General features: G+C 40.5%; 2 protein-coding genes across 2 annotated transcripts in view; both read left to right on the top strand.

Annotated features, from left to right (window-relative positions):
- ADH4 (alcohol dehydrogenase 4 (class II), pi polypeptide) overlaps positions 1–9,049 on the top strand; it is a 24,356-nt gene extending 15,307 nt beyond the window's left edge. Inside the window, exons 5-8 of the mRNA XM_012641070.1 lie at positions 2,585–2,845; positions 5,870–6,005; positions 6,492–6,630; positions 8,651–9,049. Of these exons, the coding sequence (XP_012496524.1) occupies positions 2,585–2,845; positions 5,870–6,005; positions 6,492–6,630; positions 8,651–8,675 (561 nt within the window). The 3' untranslated portion in view covers positions 8,676–9,049. The remainder of the gene's footprint in view (positions 1–2,584; positions 2,846–5,869; positions 6,006–6,491; positions 6,631–8,650) is intronic.
- Positions 9,050–16,538: 7,489 nt separating this feature from the next.
- LOC105807641 (alcohol dehydrogenase class-3-like) overlaps positions 16,539–17,957 on the top strand; it is a 19,939-nt gene continuing 18,520 nt past the window's right edge. Inside the window, exon 1 of the mRNA XM_012641069.1 lies at positions 16,539–16,609. Within this exon, the coding sequence (XP_012496523.1) occupies positions 16,598–16,609 (12 nt within the window). The 5' untranslated portion in view covers positions 16,539–16,597. The remainder of the gene's footprint in view (positions 16,610–17,957) is intronic.

Genomic DNA, 17,957 nt, shown 5'->3' with positions numbered 1-17,957 from the left:
GATAGATTTCCAGAAATCAGTCCTCCTGTCTAACTGAAACTTTGTATCCTTTGACCAACATCTTCCAATTTTCCAGCCCTCCTCCTACCCCTCACCTCCAGCCTCTGGTAATCACCATTCTGTGCTCTGCTGCTGTGAGTTTGACTTTTTTAGATTCCATATGTGAGTGAGATCATGCAGTATCTGTCCTTCTGTGCCTGGTCTATTTCCTTTGCCGTAATGTTCTCTAGGTTGAAACATGTGACAGATGCCAGGATTTCCTTATTTGTTAAGGCTGAATAGTATTCCATTGTGTATATATACCACATTTTTTATCCACTTGCCTGTTCATGGACACTGAGGTTGATTCCATGTCTGGGTCACTGTGACTAATGCTGCAATCAACATGGATGTGCAGATCTCATTTCTTTGGGACATATACCCAGAATTGGAACTGTACAGCTTGCTTTTAAATCTAGTCAAAGTCAACTTAAATTGCCAGGACCTATTCTTCCCACTGTTGAGGAAGAGATCCCACCTGCTAAACCTGCGGTCCCCGACTCCCAGGGTGCAGACCAGTGCTCGCCACTGGCCTGTTGGGAACCAGGCTGGACAGCAGGAGGTGAGCAGTGGGTGAGCGAGCGAAGCTTCGTCTGTATTTACAGCCGCTCCCCATCACCCGCATCTCCGCCTGAGCTCCAGCTGCCCGCCCCCCGCCACTGTCCACAGAAAACGTGTCTTCCATGAAACCAGTCCCTCATGCCAAAAAGTTTGGGGACCGCTGTGCCAAACTACCCCATAAGATGCTCAGAGAAATTAATGTGATAGGAAGAAATTAAGGAAAATGCAACACCAGTAATTCTGCCCAAAAGGCAAGAGGCTTAATAGAGTTTCATTTGCTTCTGGGAAGAAAAGTGAAGCAGCAACTCTGTATAATTATTGGGAACATCCTTGTAACACCAAAACTCCTATTTCTTTCTAATTTCCTTGTATCCTTTGCTGCCAATTAATCCACATTTCACAGAGATCTATGGAAGTGTGAGAATGTCCGCTACAGGGATGTTAGATAGATAATCGTCCACTGTGCGTAGCTCTCTTTGCAAATTGTGGGGGCAGTTTACATGACCCTCCCTCTAATTGCTGCAAGCAGGCACTCCACACACAGGAGTCCTGTTGTATAACAAGCAGTGCAAAATACTCCGTCTCTGCCCAGTTGGGCCTGAGAATCTAGCTACTAGTTACAATGTTGCTGCAATGGGAAAAATATATTTCTAATTCCAAAGAGATGCACAGGCTCTTTTTAACCCAGACTCTGGAGAGATGTATCAGAAAACAGAGTAAACATGTGCCACAATATGATAGTCAATTGGCCATAATAGGAACAATATTCTTAATATTTGCAATATATATTTTATTTCCCCTGAGTAGCAAAAGCCAGGGTATGCATGACTAATGTTATGCATAAATTAAAGTAAAAGATGAGCATCCTCTCTGTTCTTTAATAATTTTGTTTCCAATTTAGAATGTGGTAACGCTTCTCTTGGGCAGATTTTCTCTTTCCCTTTTGTTTATGCTTTAATCCTAATAGTTTCTCATCCTCATTAGAAAATATTAAGTATCTCTCTGTGTAGTATTTTTCTACCAGTATACTACTCTCTAGAATAACATATTCCAGTTAGAGCATCTTTTCTTACCATCTTGTATATCGTTTCTATTTAATTCAATGTCACAAATATTTCTTATAGACTCAACATAGAGAAAGCTCCTTGGTAACAATGTGGGAGACAAAGAGTCTCTTCTGCCTTCACAAAACTTACAGTCTTTTAAAGAGACACACATAAGCCATCAAGGCAGATTATAAATTATATGAGACAGGAAAAGCAAAAGGAGAGACCTTGATTTCTAACTGAATAATCACGAAAAGTTTCATAGAATGTCCTTGAAGTCAGGCCTAGGAGTATAGGTCTACATTTTAATTAAAGAAAATAAGGTGAAATCCTCAGGCTAAGGGAAAAGCATGAGCTAAGCCATGAGGAGAGAAAAGTGCAACAATTTGCTGTCGCTGTTACGCTGGGGACATCATGGAGATGAAGTTCGAAAGTAAACAAAGGTCAGACGATAAAAATCCTTTAGTGATATGCAAAGAAATTTGGACTCGATTCCATTTCAACGATTTGATGATCTAGAATGATCAAGTGAGTCGCTTTAACATTAATACAACCAAATAAGGTCTATCAGAAATATAAATGTCAAATAACTTGTCATCCAATTTAAAAAGGAAAACAATAAACCCTTTAGAATGAGTGGGTTTTCAAATTTTGTTCCAGTAACGCTGAAGGGAAAAATAAAAGAAGAGAATTATTTTCACTTGAATTTATTCCTTATGAGCTGATAATCTTAATGGGCCTTAAATGATTCTCCAAATCTAGATGGTAACAAATCCATTTTCACACCGGCTGATTTTCTCCAGTGACTACATCATAGAGCCGTGGAACAGGCAGTCTTGTGTTCCTACATTCAATCCCTCACCTCACCCTCCCCCTTAAAAGAAAAAAGAGTGGGACAGGCTGCTTTAGAAGTTACTTCATCATTTTTCTGCCTGCAGGTCACCCCTGGATCTACCTGTGCTGTCTTTGGCCTAGGAAGCGTGGGTCTTTCTGCCATAATGGGTTGTAAAATAGCAGGAGCTTCCAGAATCATAGCTATTGACATCAACAGTGGGAAGTTTGCGAAGGCCAAAGCCCTCGGAGCCACTGACTGCCTCAATCCTAGAGACCAAAATAAACCCATCCAGAAGGTCATCGTTGAATTGACCAGAGGAGGTGTGGACTTTTCCCTTGCTTGTGTAGGTGGATCTGAAGTCATGGTATGTATATTTTTTCCTTGGATCTTCTTTTCAATGTATTCTTTGGCCATTAAATACCAGGGGAGGGTAGGTTATGTTGTTTACGGTAGCTGTAATCAATCCTTCTTCATATTCTCAAAAGTAGTAACAAGGAAGCAGAACTGTCAGCTACAAATCACTTCCCACTCCCTCGGCTATACTTCATTTCCTTCCGTGCCCACTGACTGGGCCCTCCCCGTGCCAGGAGCATCTTTGCGAGTTCACTCTTCTCTTCTGATAAGATAAGCAGCCATACCAGCATCATTTGAAGAGTATTTGCAAACGTTCATTTTTCATTTAAGATCCCTTTAAAAAGCTCATATTATTAGACTGGAGATAATATTTTCTCAGCTTATTTTCCAGGATAATTTCAATTCCTTACTTCTAAAAGACTATTTTGGGGGTTTCTTCATTTTTAATTAGCTGAAGAAATGTTCCTTTTGACTATTAATCAAATCAAATGGCAGGTGCATTAACTGAGCTGCAGCACTCTTTAGCAAAAGACATAAAGGAATTAATTAACTAATTGCAATACATAAATAAGTAGGAATAAACACCTGTTCTGCTTAACCATTTTATACATTATATGCATTTGTTATTGTGTTATTCATATTTAATATCCATTAATAATGTAGTATATATAGCCTGAGCAAGAGTGAGACCCTGCCTCTACTAAAAATAGAAAATTTAGCCAGGTATGGTGGCGTGTGCTTGTAGTCCCAGCTATTCAGGAGGCTGAGGCAAGAGGATCGCTTGAGCCTGGGAGTTTGAGGTCGCAGTGAGCTATGATGACACCACTGCACTCTACCCAGGATGACCAAGTGAGACCCTGTCTCAAAATATACAGAGAGAGTATATATTTTATATAATGGTATATCATAAATATTTATTAAAATTAATAAACATCAATGTATATGTACATTGATTTATTTTTATATTTAATAGCAATTTGTCTATAGAAGCACATAAATTAATGTTTATATGATAAATATTTATTAATAGCATATATTAGATATATACATATATAATAATCTATTACAAGTGATATTAATGTATTAATATATTAAAATTAATAAACATCAATGTATACACACATTGATTTATTTATTTTTATATTTAATAGCAATTTGTTTATAGAAGCATATAAATTAATGTTTATATGATAAATATTTAATAGCACATATTAGATATATACATATATAATAATCTATTACAAGTGATATTAATGTATTAATATATTAAAATTAATAAACATCAATGTATACATACATTGATTTATTTATTTTTATATTTAATAGCAATTTGTTTATAGAAGCATATAAATTAATATTTATATGATATTTATTAATAGCATATATTAGATATATACATATATAATAATCTATTACAAGTGATATTACTGTATTAATAAAGAATTCTAATTCATACCTAATATTAATGTGTGTTATTCATATTTTGTTATTAATATCTTCTACATAAAACTCAGCCAAAAATTAAGAGAAAATTTAGAAATGAACATTTTAAAAGAACTATGCCTTAAGAGAGGTGAGCCCCTCCCCCAAAAAAACCCAGAAAAGGCAGATTTAGAGGAGGGAATAAAACAGGGTGACTGGTGTTTCCTACCTGCAAGGCATTCACTCGCATCTTAAAGTAGAGCAGGGAGAGGTTAGTGACCCACAGACAATCCAGTTCTGTCCATCAGATCTCAATGAACAGGCTGTAAAATTAGGTCCAAATTATATACTTGAAATTTGCTATATTTAAAAAAAAAAAAACACACACCACAAAATTAAAGAGTTTTTTCCCGAACAGTACAATTTTGTATCATTCACATTTCTTCTCGACTCAGGACAGGCTCCATATTGGCGGGGCCCCCTGAGCTGGAGGCCTGCGTCACTGCACTGGTTGAATGCCCACGACACCAGCCCTGTCTCTTCTACTCCAAAAGTGGGGTACAGAGCCAACCGCAACTTATAGGCAATGCATGGAAAATGTATCTTGCTAGAGTGCCCGGCCTTATTCTCCAGAGAATCAGTAAATAATCATCTCATGTATATTTGCTCAAAGAAAGGAAGGAGAGTTTCTTTTGGGGGGGGGGTGTTTTTGTTTTATTTTTATTTTTAATGAAATGACCAAAGAATTCATCAACTGAATTATCCGCCTGTGGGTTCTTCTTATTTCATCAGTGAGAGCTATGAAGTCATTGTGATGTTATTCCTTTTTATTTACACCTTCACTCAGCCCGGCTCCTAAATCCTACTCGAGGGAAGGTACAAAGAGTGAAATTCTGTACTTCAAGCTCCCAGAAGTAGGCTTAGTGCTGGTTCTTCCCCTTGGCTCTTACCTTACTGGGGTGTCCCCGGACCAGAATGGAGACACAGGATGCTGTTCCTCATTGTTCTCAGAACAGTTTCATTGTAACACATGCAAACTGTTTCAAACAGTCTCTGGCAGGTAATACACAATAAGCATTAGCTATTACTGAAAATGCACGCACTCAGGGCTTCCTATCCCGCACTGCTCCCTGTGTTCAAATCTTCAGGCCCTGCTTTTTCAATTGCCTTTGGTACCTGCAGCCCGGGCTCCTAGAATTACAAATATTTTAGTATATGTCCATGGTAGGTCATCAAAAACTTGCCAATTAAAGTTTATAGTATCTTTTATAGATCTTTCCTAACTCCATGTATGTGTTTCTCATGATATACAATAAGATACATTCTAAATTCAACCTAACTATGGTATTATATAGGGTAAAATAATATGTTCTGTTTCTTTTCAACATCTTTTTTAATGGAGCTCAAAATCGTATTGAACGTTCTGTCTATGATGGAACCCTGGAGCCTCAAGGCTCAGTCTACAATGGTAACTATGATGTCATTAGCTTGAATCCCATTATCTTATATGCAAGTTGGATAAATGTTTCCGAAACCATTGTACTTACCCACACTGGAGTTCATACTCTACTTTTCTGCTTACTCAGATAGTCTTTCGTGTTTGGTCTTCCAGAGAGCAGCCTTGGACTGCACAACGATAGGCTGGGGAACATGCACTCTCCTTGGAGTAGCTGCTGATGACAATGACTTGACTATTTCTCCAGCGGAACTCATACTGGGCCGTACAATAAATTCAACATTCTTTGGCGGTCAGCTTTTTTTTTTTCTTCATGGTTTATAATTTTCTCTATAGTAGTACTGAAATTCTTAGAGTGAAGATTATTGAACAGGAAGTAAAATAATTTGTTTAAATTTTGACTGCCTAGAACATAAAGACTACACAAAAAGTATTCTATTATTTGAAAGTAAATGGAGTTTATATAGAAAGATACTGCGATTTGCAAATTATAATTCGATTTGCGTCTAAATAAACCAACACAGAGGAACCAAAAGTAAACTTTGACCTAATTGAGATAATTCCTTATCTAGAAGGGAAAATAATCTTGAATTTGTCTTATAAAGAATATTTTTTAAAATAAATATAAGTACAGAAAATTAAAGATGGAGGGAGTTCAACCTATTTGGAGGAAGCCAAATTTGACCTAACAATTTCATTCCTTCAACAAACATCGACTAAAGTACTTCTTCATGTCAACCACTATCTTTTTTTATTTGGCATTTCGGCCAAATTACAGGTTGGAAAAGTGTAGATTCTATTCCAAAGCTGGCCACTGACTACAAGAATAAGAAATTTGATCTGGATGCATTGGTGACCCATACCCTGCCTTTAGACAGAATCAATGAGGCATACGACCTAATGAACCAAGGAAAAAGGTAAATTAGCAAATAGATAATGGAACAGGTTAGAAACCCTTTATGATTCTATTTTTATTTGATGTTTAAGAACTAACCAGCTTGTTTTTTCTGACACTTTCCACATCAGAGATACCAGATATGCTTAAAAGATTAAATAGTCGCCATTTGGAAAAAAGAAAAGCTTCCATTTCAAGAACGTGCACTGCTGTACACTGTTGTAATATAAAGCAGTGGTATAAATTGACACACATTCTCCCTTTCACAAACAACTTAGGTAGGGCTGCTCCCTAGAAAGAGAGGTTTCTATATAGCATGATTTTAGATCCTTCTGGTACAATGTGCTCCTGGGTCTGGAGTCATCATGTTCTGCAGTTTGACATAGAGTGACACTGCAGAACAAACAGCCCACTCCAGCCCCGTCGAGAAAAGAGATGGGTGAAAACTATAGATATGTGACCCACTATTTTAGCTATATTATAGTCCCTTTCCATGGATCCTGGGAACTAATTTATAGAAATGCCCCACCTGGGGGATCCCTAGGGGTTGGGGAATTGGTAACACTAAGAGCAATGATGTTAGGGAAAATGCCTAAGCACAGCCTGGATCAATAGAGGCAAAGGCCAAAAACACCAGGAACAATGTTACAGAGAAGAAATACAGGACAAAGAAGAAATGAAAAGAGAAGACATAACAAAAGGGAGGGGGGACCTAAAGTAAAATGAAAACGACAGGAGTTTAAAGCAGAGAATAAATGTTGCAGAAGAAAATAGGATCCTGGTGTGAGGACCCAGGCTAATTTATAAGAAAGAAACCTGAGAAAATCTTCCCACTGACATGAACTCCTCGATTTGCAAACATATTAGCTTGCCACATATCAAAAAGAAGTTCAATAAAAGGAAAAGAAAAAAATCAGCATTATTTTGTAAGCTACGCTATGTAAATGTAATGTACGAGGCCTGCAATATTTTGTACAACCTCAACATCCCCGTAAGAAGTTAGAAGTTGTACTGGAATTTGGGGCCTTAGACCATTGTACTCATATCCTCTACCATGACCCCTTTCCCTTAGAGTTCTCAGTCATGAAATACACCCACGAGGAATGCTAAGTGGCAGCCAAATAGAACACGTTGCATTAGTATTAGCAGTAGGTGGACGAGTCTCTGATATTCTCCAAGCAGGCTTCCCTGGTCATCAGCCTACTCAGGGTAGACACCTGAGTGGGGCCTCCTACTCCTCTGGTCCACTGAAGAAACCACCTGACTGCCCACACAGATGGGAAGGTGGCAACAGGGAAGGCAGAGTATGGGCCTTCCCAGATGTACTCACTGTATGAATATAGGAAGCCAAGAGAGGGCAGGCCCTCCTGCCATGCCAACTGCATAGAAGCAAGGGAGTGGGGGGAAGGGGATGGGACACAGTGACCCTGCCCCATGATGAGGAAAGGACACAAAGGTTCTCCTTCCACAGGTAGGTGGAGCTTCCAGTTCCTCGGTGAAGAAAACATTTATGCATGGCGCCCTGCGGATGCCAGGGATTTCCCAGCTCCAGGAGTAATGTCTGAGATAAGACATTCCCTGTCCTTGAGGCTTAACTACCCTTTGCTTCTACGTGTTGGAGTTATCCAGGAGTAAGAACATTTGGGTTCTCAGAAAGTAGCATCCCGACACAACAATCCCCCTCTCCTTTAATGCCCAGCTTTGCCCTTGGCTATAGGAGAACCACGAGCGGTGACTACTCCAAGACTAAAACCTCACTCCTCACTGGGTGTGCTCTGCTCTCCTTGACAGCACCGCTGAGCAAGGACTTGCTCGGGGTTGAGTGAGGGGTCCTAATTTCCCCCCAGTTTACTAGCACTATGTATAAAATATTATTAATGCCATGAGTGGAAGAAGATGACAAGATAAAAGAAATTAGGCTTAACCAAGTGGTGTCTATAAAGGAAGACCAGATCCTTAAACGAAAAAATAAAAATTATTCATGGGCTTTAGTTAAATTTATCATGAAAGTTATATTTGTTAACGTTTTTTACTATTAACAGCATCCGAACAGTCTTGATCTTATGAAGATGCCAGGAGCGATTTGGAATACTGTCTGACTGAATCTGAACCCGGTTATTACTTGATATGATGGAAAACTATGGATTTAAACAAATACTTATAGTTAGTATTGCAACATAAAATAGCATTAAATATTACAAAATTTGTACCCATAAAATATATTATTTCCTGTGTTAAATAACTATGATAATTGAAGTGTTTATGAATAGAATATGATGTTTAGAAATTGTTTAAAACTAGTTCTGGGAAGGTAAAAGTGGGGAATGAGAGATCATAAATACAACTAGATTGTCACTTGTTAATAATTTTTAGGTTGGTTGATGAATATATGGAGTTTCATTGTCCTATGCTGAAAATTTTCCACAATAAAAAGATTTTAACTGGAAGAAAGACTACATATATTTTATATATCTATATGTAAAAATGCTATTATATAATTTCTGTGTTCCAATAAGCAACAAGCTACTCTTTTTTAATAAGCTGCTAAACAATCTCCTTTGAACATTTGTTAATTTCTTTTCTCTTAGCCTCATTATCATTATTAACAGAATTTATGTAAATGAAGGTTTTAAAAAGAAAAAACATCTATACTCTCAAATCTCTAGCTCTATAAACTGCCCTTTCATCTTGGATAATTATTACAACATACAATGCTTAGTGTTTTACTGTTTAATGATCTGTAATCATTAGACACTATAATGCTGTTTTCTATAGTCAAAAGTGACAAAAATCAATGTGCTTATAATAAAGTAACACAGCAAGGAAAAATATTTACAGTTACAAGATTTAACAGATCAGATTTATATTTAAAGTAGCAAAATGGAAGTTTTCAAACTGTAATACATGTTACAATGGACAGTTTTAAAGGATAAGATGGATAATAATTTAGATCGGAGTAACAAAGGCTAGCTCTTACCTTGGAGTAACTTCTGAAACGTACCAGTTTTCTCTAAATATTGTTTACCATGCACTGAACTGTGAGAGGAGATAAACATCTCTGAAGCTCTGGCTAAGGACGATAGTAATATCTCAAAGTAGAAAATTATATTCCTGCTGATTTAACATTCCCTTTCATTAGCAATGGAAGCCAGTGAACCTTCGTTAGCACTGTGGGGACTAAGATGGCCCCACAGGTTGTTGGCCATCCTTATGCTATTCCCTTCTCTTCTCTCTCCACATCCCGTCCCTCCTCTCTCTTGCTTCCTTGAATCCTCCCCAGGTTTCCTTTGAGACCCATCTCCCTTTCAGATCTTTGCAGCCACAAAGCTATTTTTATTCCCTGATCTCCTTTGGTGCTTTGTGTCCCCATGGAAATCTCAAGACATGCTGCTTCTGTTAGTTGTTAGTTTTTCAAGGACATGTTTGTAAACTCCTTGCAGGCAGAACAATCTCTGCATCCATGCCTCTGTCTATCACAGATACTCAATAAATAAATATATGTTGCTTGAAAATAAAAGTTTATCCTAACAAGTGTCCAAATAGTTTCTATTCACCCTTTTGAATGGAATGTTTCCAAAATATTTCCTATATTTTCCTAAATCGAGAATCCCAAATCTAATCTTAATAACTCTATGATCATTCATGTTTATGCTGATTGTGATCCAGTAGTCTCAGTTTCTCTTTCTCTCCTTCTCTCAGCAATTACTCCTGTAGTGAGTGTCCCTGCCTCTGTCCTTCTAATTTCCATGGCTGGTACTGTGATTTGAAAAAAAAACAAACCAAAAAAACCACACATACACACACACAACACTTCTGATTGTTCTGAACGAAGTTGTTCGGATTATTTATAAAATCAATGAAAGCCCAGAGTGAGAGGTATGGAGTTATGGCTTATCCTTGATCATTTTTTCCAGCAGCAGAGGTTTCTGTTCTCACCACGCACCTAGTTGCAACTCCTACTAAATATAATTATAGTATAATTATTCAAAATGTATACCAAATGCCTAAGTTACCCAAATATCTCTCTTTCAAAATGAGGAATGAATGCTGAATCTTTATAGGGTACTCCAGAGACAACAGAAACTATATACCAATGATGCCATTGGCATTATGTAGAAGACTTCCACTTAAGGCCTACAATTCAAAGATATTTTTAAAAAGTCTGCAAACTACTGACAGCTGTCTACTTTTGCTGACTGTTCTCACATTCATTCTTCACTTAAAGAATATTGCTTTTTCAAAGACAAGGGGCAACACAAGTTGCACTATCTCAAGGGAGTCAAGCCACGGAAACAAATCTAGAACGGAACTTGACCCCTTCAAAGGAAAAAACGTTATTTTAAAGGTTTGATGGACAATCTACTTTCTCTTGTTCTAAAGAATTTCTTCGGAATGACCTCTCCTTCTCCCACGGTGCTCTAGTTCAAACACTGAATGAAAATCTGTTCAAGGCACATAAGCCACAGACCTTCTGGGTATTAAAGATTATTAAATTTTCAGGAAAAAAATTGTATTCTCCAATATAAGATACGTGGGTCTGTGGAAAAGAAAAAAACCAAACTGATTTTTTTGGTCTGAAATGATTACAAATATTTAAGAATGCTAATTAATAGGGTGCACAATACTTGAATTTGTAAGGCAATACGATCATACCGTAGTCCTCTGATATGGGGGAAAAATGCAGTTGTAAGAGATGTTCAGTAAGTCTTCAAACATCTTAGGCTGTCATTGTTTCAAAATACTACTACAGCGCCCTCTGGTGTTGCTTTTTTAATGTTTTTCCATCTCCTAGATCCTGTTTTCTTGAAAAGAAGTCAGAAAGAGAAAATAAGAGCAACTTTCATTTATATTACAGTTGACATTTTAAAGAATATTTTCACATGTATTATTTCATCTGACTCCCCGTTTCCCACAGGACCATCAGCTTCTGGAGGGCACTTTCCTATCTTTTGACAGCCTTACAGACGGCAGGCCTCCTGCAACGCACCATTTGAAGTAGGCAAGGCAGAATTTATTAACTTCATTAAATGAATCCTGTAATGCAGGGAAAACAGACATGTTTTCTGAGTGGTTTATGAGAACGATGATTCTCACCTGCAAGCTGAACGTTATCTTAGGGATGGATGGGAACAGGTAGGAGAATGTCCTTGTTCTTAGGACATACTTGCTAAAAAAGTTAGAGGTAGATTTCATGAGGTTGGCAACTTCCTGTCAAACGGTTCATCAAATTCGGGGCACTGTGGCTCACGCCTGTAATCCCAGCACTTTGGAAGGCCAAGGCCGGGAAGATCGCCTGAGACCGTAAGTTTGAGACCAGCCTGGGCAACATAGCGAGACCTCCACCTCTACAAAAAAATAAAATAAAATAAAAAATAGCTGGGCGTGTTGGCTGTGCCTGTAGTTCCAGCTTCTCAGGAGACTGGGGTGGAAGGATCACTTGAGCCCAGGAGTTTGAGGTTGCAGTGAGCTGTGATCGTGCCACTGCACTCCAGCCTGAAGAGACAGAGTGAGACCCTGTCTCAAAAAAAAAAAAAAAAAAGGTGTGTGAGAGAAAGAAAGTAAACATGGCAAAAATATTAATTGGTACATCTAGGTGAAAGACACAGAGGTGTTTGTTGTCCTGTTTTGCAAATTTTGAAATCTTGAAACTTTTTAAAATAAAAGTTGGGTAAAGAAAGATGGATGCTTTCCAACTTCAAATTCAATAAAGAAATCACTTTTTATAATATTCCTGACAGGTGGTCAGCCAACTTTGGGTTAAACACCTTCACAGGCCAACTTCTTCCTTATGGCTAAAGCTCAGATCTGCCTTCCTAGTTCTGCTCTCCGGAGCGACACAGAGTAAGCTCTATCCCTCTGACAGTTGAGACAGCTGGCATGCTTCTTCCCCCCCAAAACAAGGTCCTCTTTATTCCTAATTAAATATCTCTGAGTATATCTTAAACTCAATATTCCATATGCAGTCTGAATAATATATTATTTGGAAAGATATACCAGTAAAGTTTGTATTCATATATTCTTTGGCAAGACATCTCCTATTGTTGACAAATATAGATCTTTATAAAATCCCTAAATATTTCCTGTCTGAAATGCTGTTAAACCAGATCACTCTAACTCTATATAACTTTAAACCGAAGGATAGCAAGGATAGACAGTTTGTCTTCTCTGAAGTTTCCAGGTCTTTTGGGAAGGAAATTATAAGTAAATATGGCATTTAATAATACAGAAGAAAAACAACATCCTCCTTATTTTATTGTTATTAAATAATTTTTTATCCCTTTCTCCATTCCTGCCAATAGAATTCTGTTCTATAGGCCCGCTTAAATGTAGCTAATAAAATTTCAGAACCTGGCCTTAAAAATGAAAATCTTTACAATTAACCAAAGGAGTCTAAGAAAGCTATGAAAGAAATGTCCCTTATCCTTGCAGCTATAAAGAAATACAATTCCACATCATCAACCACTTCAGAAAACCTGATTTGATAAGCTATTAAATTATAAACATTCCAATAATATCAAGTTGTTCTCCTTAGCATATGGAGATGTGTGAATATTCATAACTGTTACTGGAACATCTTCTGTTCTTTATTAAAAAGAAATTCATTCTCTGTTAATATAAGTGTTATTTGAACCAAAAGTTCTTGTCTGACTCCAAGAGCTTTAGAAAGTGTTGCCTTGTCCTGTGAAAATAACCTCCAAAAGGAATCAGTAATTCTGATTGTTTTACTGATAAGGTTTTGACCTGGTAAGAATATTATAATAGACATCTCCGTATTTCTAGGCAGTATTTTAATTTTCCTGCCACATTTAGAGTAAATCATTAGGACTTTCCTTTTCTCCTGCATGCATGATGGAATAATTAAAAGCTTATGCCTTTGCTATATTTATTTTTTTAATCAGAGAGTCTGAGTCTATATGTCATTTATATTAATAAATCCATGGATGATGGTACAAGCAGATGCATGACAGAGCGGGACAACCATTCTTTAAGTGCCGATCCCAGTGAGAACACATTTCTGCCTCCTCCATGATGAAAGGGATCCAATGTAACTAACCTGTCACAGAGCAGCTGTCTAGTCCCCCTGAGGTATTCTACCACATTGAGGACCTAGGGTTGGTGGCAGTGCTTATCGATCTGGCAGTCCAGCAGTGGCATAGCTGACGCAGCGTACGTAAGGGAATGCCTCTGCGGCTGGGCCCATGCTCATCTCCGTGGCCACTACATTTAGTGGCCCACTGAAAAATCATTTGCATGGGCTGCTGAACAACGTCCCCAGCATGGGTCATCTTGTCTTATTGACAATGTCACCCCAAATCAGACCTTTTGGTGAGACTCACGTGGAACATAAATTTCCTCACACCCAGTGACCAGTATGAAAGGTCCACCACGTATCTCTTCTCCAGACTTCCTTATTACCAATCTCATAGTCTCGTTCCTTCAAAGTCCCTGGTCGTCCGACCAAATCATTAATTACTACTCATAAATCAACGCAGATCCTTACCTCAGGCTATTTCATTCCTGTCAAAGGGGACTCACAGAAACATAATGCTTGAGGTGCTATTCCCTGGCAAGACTTCCCAAGTCTACCAATACCAACAGCCAGAATATTGTGCAAAGTATTTGTAAACCAAGCTGAAATTATCTTTCTGCTCTATGAACTGGTCGTAGAGCAGAAAGAGAATCTCCCCAAGGGGTGAAGTGAAATAGGAGCGTGAGTTCATTGCACAGGCAGCTTACTGTGCCCTCAGGGTCCGCTTGGGTCCAGTCCTACATATATCACTTCCTCTTGATAATACTAGCCTCCGGAGCATGTCCAGCCGTATAATCCTGTGCATCAGATAATATCCAGTTCATGGCGAGAAACTCAGATAACACAATCACCTAGTGTTGCTCATGGGCAGGCATTTAATTATAACCAGCACTGAAAAGTGCATGACTTTGCTCTAAAACTCTAGGTTCTCCACCATCATTCTACTAGTAGAGCTTGCCACAGGCTCCATTCAACATCCTGCCACTGACACGTAACAACCATTCAATCCAGGAGAGGAAGCTGTCAGAGCTGTTCTCATGGAAGTCTAGGCCAGCTGGAGACTTCTTCTGCTCTAAGCTCTACTCACGGCTGGCAGTCTTTTTAAGTCAGTAGAAATAGGTGAGAGCTTCCCAAAGATGCTGCTGTCTACACTGGTTGCCTAGTCATCAGCCATTCCTCACTTCTCCCTTAGAAACAGAACCCCAATTCTGTTCAAGAAGCAGATAATAATGAGCTCAGGGAATGCCAGACTCTCCCTCTGCCCCAGGAGATGATCCATGATTGGTCTAATCCCATTCCCCTTTGCTAGTGACTGATTTGGGTGGACATGTAACTCGATTTTGGTGAATGAGACATACGAGGAAGCCTGCTGGAGGACTTTAACGGGCAATTTCCCTCTTGATAAAAATAAAAGAGGGATACGTATATGGTACCTTCATTGCCACCTCCAAAAATCCCGGTGGGTCAGACAACGCTATTTACCAAACTGATTCTGCTGCCTAGCAGAGTGATCACGCCTACCTTGCCTCTTCTGCCTCACTACTCGGTCTCTACCACCCCGGTATCTGGTATCCTGGTTGAAATCAGGAAGCCCGTATCAACTATATCATTCTCCATCAACATCCTGGGAAAATGAACCACAGCATTCCCCCTCAACAATGTATTTCTCCATACCTTGGGAGGCTTTCAGCAATCCTGTAAGAAACAATGAGAGCCTGAACTAAGGCAGCGGCAGTGAGGAGAGAGAGGGGCACGAGATGCGAGAACTATTTAGGGCTTGGTGACAAACTGAATGCAGGGACTGGGGGAGAGGGAGGACTTGTGACTCCGTTTCTGGCTGGGGCGAGTAGGTGGGTAGTGTCACAACACACAGAAGGAAGAGTCCCCTTAAGGAGAAAATCCAACAAGACCAGTTTTAGACAAGTTGAGTTTGCGACGACTGTGAGATATTCTAATGGAAGCAGACACCTAGTAGCAGTTGTCTGTCCAAGCCTGGGGTTTAAGGGAGCCATCCTGACTGGAGAGAATAATTTACTAGTCGTCCTTCCATAAATAAGTTAAAAGCCATAGTGTGGATGAGGGGGAAGGAAGGGAAGGAAGAACTTTGGACAGAATCTTAAAAGTGTGTAACCTCGAAAAGAGGGAAGCATGAAAAAGATTGAAAAGCAGAGAAGAGTGTTGTGTCTGGTAGAGGTATTTTAACAAAATTCAGCGTCTATAACAAGAGTTTAAGAGTAAACTAGCAAAGCTCCAGCCTCCCTCTCTCTACACTCTGGCCCACTCTTAAAACACACCTAACACGTCTAGGTTCAGGAGACTTTTCACCTCCCTCATCCCATCCCTGCAAAGTTCTCTCCCCGTATCCTACCGTCACCCTAAATCCTACACGCACTTCAGAACTGCTGGGAGGGAATCTTGGGAAGTTCCCAACAAGCAGCCGCCTCCTTTGTGCCCCCTTTATCATTGTTTTCACAGGTCAGCTTCCGCTCTCGACGGTGAGTCCCTTGAGGGGCTGTGTCTCATTCATCGCTGCGTCCCCCACGGGCACACAGCTTGGAGAAAGGAAGGAAGCATTTGCCCGAGGAGCACGAAGCTGATGCAGGCAGGCCTCTAATTGCTTCTCACACGCTTCCAGCCAAACTCCCGTTTCCTCAACTTCCACATCTACAATTACACGGGGAAACGGTTTCTGCACAAAAAGTGAATTTCCCAGCCAGTCTGTCGGATTAGCACCAAACCCGGACCCCTCCAGCCTCGCCAGCAAGTCCACCCGGGCATCCTCAAAAGCCGCACCTGAGGGCCCGCTCTTCCGGTTGCAGCCCGCTAGCCACGCCCCCACGCCCCGCGCCCTGACGCTGACGACGGACGCACGCCCCGCCCACACGCCCCGAGCACGCCGTGTCCCAGCGCGACCCGCCCCGGCGATCGCTGTACTCTGCGCCGACTCGAACCCGCGGACATGGCGAGCCAGGTAGCGCGGCCCGCGCGTGGGCCCTGAGGCCGAGGGAGGGAGAGCGCCGGCAGGAGCCGGGCGGGTGGCCTCCGGGCCGCGCGGGACTCCGCCCAGCACGGGATCCGCTACCCGAGCTGAGGCCGGGCCTCCGGCGCGCGGAGCCGCAGAGAGCAAGAGCAAGAAGCTTTGCTTTGGCGCCTTAGGCGGGGGCAGCTCTGTTTTGCTACTTGTGGGACGGGCGGAGCGGGTCGGGCTGGGGAGAACCGGACGGGGGTCGCCGGGGGCTGCCCAGGTCGGTATCCTAGTGGCAGTGGCTTAGGAGCGGCCACGCGTTGCTCCTTACGCGAAATTAAGTAACTTGCTCGGGGTCATACTTGCAGCTTGCGTACTTGGCGGAGCTGCCGCCCCAATCTGTGCTTGTAACTTCTGTTTCGTAATTGTTGCTTGTGTTTCGTGATTGTAATTCATGATTGAGGCTGCGGTTGTGTTTCACAACTGCAATTCATAAGGGAGCCTACGATCAATTACTGTGCCACCAAGGAGTGCGTTTTGGGAAGACTCCTAGGTCGTCTTCAGTGACATTTTTGAGCACTTCGGCCCCAAGAGATTTATTTCCTCCCTTACTCCTTCCGTAATACCTCTGCCAGCTGTTACCCCATCCTACCAAAAAACCGAGGCTGAAGAGATTGCTTGTGCCTAACGGTCACACCAAAGATAGGCAGTCAGGGACTCCGACTGAGGCCTGTTCCTGGGTGACGAGTTTCTGAAATACACATTAGACAGTAAAGACAGAAATGTACGAATAACATGACAGTCATTCTAAAGCTGCTGATTGTTTTAATGCTTTCCAAACTTTAGACATTTCCCAGGAAGATATACGACCTTAAATGTTGGATTTCCAAAGAAATGATAATAGCAGGACATGGTGGCGGTCCCTGAAGTCGCAGCTACTCAGGCTGAGGCAGGAGGATCGCTTGAGCCCAGGAGCTGGCGGACGCCGTGAGCTGTGGTTGCACAGCTTGTACCACAGGCAGTCCCTGTCTCAACAAAAAAAGAAAGAAATGATAAACTCTAATCAATCTTTCAGACTTAAATTGGCAGTTGTTCTTCCTTATTTGCATGTTATCTTTATGCAGAGAAGGTGACAATTAGAATTCCTATGATAGTTCAAATGTTGAGATAGGGCCATTTTCTGGCCGATTTACAGTGGCGCTTTCTTTTGCTTAGAATCGTCAGTGCAAGGAAAGGGTTAACCTCCCTTCAAATGTTTTTAAAGGGGAGGGGCAGCAGACTTTGAACCTGAATGAATGATTTATTCTGACTGCTTTCAGTCTTTATATAACTTCATTGTGTGTATTCTGAATCC

Source organism: Propithecus coquereli, unplaced genomic scaffold (assembly GCF_000956105.1).
Source record: "Propithecus coquereli isolate 6110/MARCELLA unplaced genomic scaffold, Pcoq_1.0 Scaffold161, whole genome shotgun sequence".
Taxonomy (NCBI): Eukaryota; Metazoa; Chordata; class Mammalia; order Primates; family Indriidae; genus Propithecus; species Propithecus coquereli.
This window is presented reverse-complemented; position numbering and strand designations above follow the sequence as displayed.